Source organism: Bidens hawaiensis, unplaced genomic scaffold, assembly GCF_021521415.1.
Source record: "Bidens hawaiensis isolate Kalapana, Puna unplaced genomic scaffold, B.hawaiensis_p1.1 tig00003536_1, whole genome shotgun sequence".
Lineage (NCBI taxonomy): Eukaryota > Viridiplantae > Streptophyta > Magnoliopsida > Asterales > Asteraceae > Bidens > Bidens hawaiensis.
Window position 1 is genome coordinate 222,789 of NW_027491199.1, and position 2,425 is coordinate 225,213.

Consider the following 2,425-nt stretch of genomic DNA (forward strand, 5'->3'; position numbering starts at 1 on the left):
GATTGAGATATGAAAGTCTATGGTTGCAAAAAATTTCATTTTTGTGATTTGTTGGAAATACGACACACATGGTGACATGACCTTTCGATTTCCAACGTGTCTTTATTTCATGTGTTAATGAATTTCAATTCAATATTTAATAATGATTCATGTGTTGATTCACTACATTGCTACACATCCCGCACTATTATGTTTTTTTGCAAAAAAAACTCAAGTAACTTATACGTTTTACTTTTCGTGTCTTGCAGTATGTCGTCCTGCCTCATCAACTCTAGCTTTGGTAACTCCAGCCGACACTCAAGCAACTCAAGTTGTCGCATGGATGCCTCGATTGCTAAGGACATAGCAACAGTGAGCCCAAAGCTTTTGACCCGAGGCCATCAATGCTTCCTCATTTAGCACCAAGTCCGTCGACATCATCGGCCTCCCCTTGGGCCGGCCCTACCGCCCACGTGAACAAAAATAAAACTAAACATCTAGCAAACTATCAAAATGAAGAACATGGATGTAAAATCAATTTATAAACCAAACATAAAACAAAATAGCAATAACAAAAAACAATGCAACATTTTTTATATTTAAACAAGGTTGACCGACCTCACGTCAATTGGTCAACAGTCCAATGGTCTTACACTCTTACTTATAATAGAAAAAGGCTAATTATATGGATTACGTTAATAAAATTTAATTAATTGAGAAAATTTAGTGTGCAAATTATAGTCTTTCCAAGTAAAATGTAATTCAATCATTTGAATTAGCCACACTTACCGTTATAAATTGACCTAATAACTTGAAAGTTTTAACCAAAACCATAAACAAAATTCACGTACCAATGGCATCCTACCCCATTACTTTTTTACCCTTTTTGTTTATCTTGTTCTCTCTTAGCAACGCTAAGTTTAATGTTGAAACAATCAAAACCCTTCAAGGCTGTCACAAGGGTACCAAAGTGCCCGGCCTCCATAAGCTCAAACTATATCTAGCCCGATTCGGTTACCTAAATTACCAACATATCCCTAACAACGTCAACACCGGACTTGATGAATTTGATCAAGAGCTTGAGGCCGCCCTCAAAAGCTATCAAATCTTTTACCATCTTAATGCTTCCGGTACGCTAGACGGACCCACCATTTCACAAATGGTCACGCCTCGCTGTGGACAACCAGATGTGAAAAGTAGTCACAAACACGAAGAAAAGTTGTTAAGTTTCGTGTCTCGTTATCAATTCTTCACGGGTAGTCCTAGATGGGATAAAAACCATCTCACTTACGCTTTTGGCTTGAATTTTCCAAATGCATTTGTACCTCCGGTTGTGCGTGCCTTTAACAAATGGGCTTCTGTTTCCGGTTACTTCACATTTTCAAGAGTTTATGATGAGACTAGTGCTGATTTAACGATTACTTTTGAAAATGGGAACCATGGAGATGGCGACTTTACGAATGTTTTGGCGCATGCTGCTGCACCAACTGCTGGAATACTTCATTACAACACAAACTGGAACTGGTCTGCTGGACCCGGGGCAATTCCCGGTGCCTTTGACTTAGAATCGGTGGCGGTTCATGAAATAGGGCATCTACTTGGTTTGGAGCATAGCCAAGATGAAAATTCTGCAATGTGGACCAGTATCCCTCCTGGAATGGTAAAAGGCTTGACTTCAGATGATATTCAAGGCATTGGAGCTTTATATGGACTTAACTAGTAATCTCTTATTATTTTACACTTGTTCATGACATGCATTGTGATCTAAACATGAATATATATCAATGATCAGAATTTAAATATGCATTTTGTGTTGGGTTTTAACAAGATTATCAAAGTGATAAAATCCTTATTTTACCAAAAACGCAGCGGATATAAGTTTTAAATCTTGTTAGTTTTAGTGTATAGAACCAATTCAATACATGCAAAACCCAAACCCGGATCCAAATACGAATTACACACTATCAAACACATGCACGTCACTATAAGTTCATGCATGTTAAACTACCTTTCAAGTAACCAAAGAAGTGTGAAAAGGATGATGATTGAAAGGCAAGAACTTAAATATGGAAGCTCCTCAAGCTAGTATACCTCAAGCTTCAACAACACACCTTCTTAGCTAGGATTTAAACACTTGATTAACACCTTCTTCCTTGCCTTAGTTTGGCCGAAATCAAGAGAAAGAAAGGAAGAGAGAATTGATGTTTACTTGCATGTATGTTGTGTGTGTTATATGAAAAATGAAAGAGAAAAGTTTGGTTTTATTCAAAGCAATCTTTCTCTCCACCAATCAAACCCTTTGCATGTCTCCACTCAATAATAAAAAAAATAAAATATTTGAAAGAGTTATTATCTTTTTCTTTTATAAAACTTTAAACATATATATATATATATATATATATATATATATATATCCATACATATATACTTTTATAAGTTTATAACT

At 36.1% G+C, this 2,425-nt stretch overlaps 1 protein-coding gene across 1 annotated transcript; it reads left to right on the forward strand.

Annotated features, from left to right (window-relative positions):
* The first annotated feature begins 726 nt into the window (after positions 1–726).
* Positions 727–1,699, forward strand: LOC143623697 (metalloendoproteinase 5-MMP-like). Its single transcript, XM_077094540.1, has one exon. The coding sequence runs from the start codon at positions 833–835 to the stop codon at positions 1,697–1,699; it is 867 nt and encodes a 288-aa protein (XP_076950655.1). The 5' UTR covers positions 727–832.
* Positions 1,700–2,425: the final 726 nt, after the last annotated feature.

Coding starts and splice junctions, on each gene's coding strand:
- LOC143623697 (XM_077094540.1), top strand. CDS start 833: ATGGCATCCTACCCCATTACTTTTTTACCCTTTTTGTTTATCTTGTTC.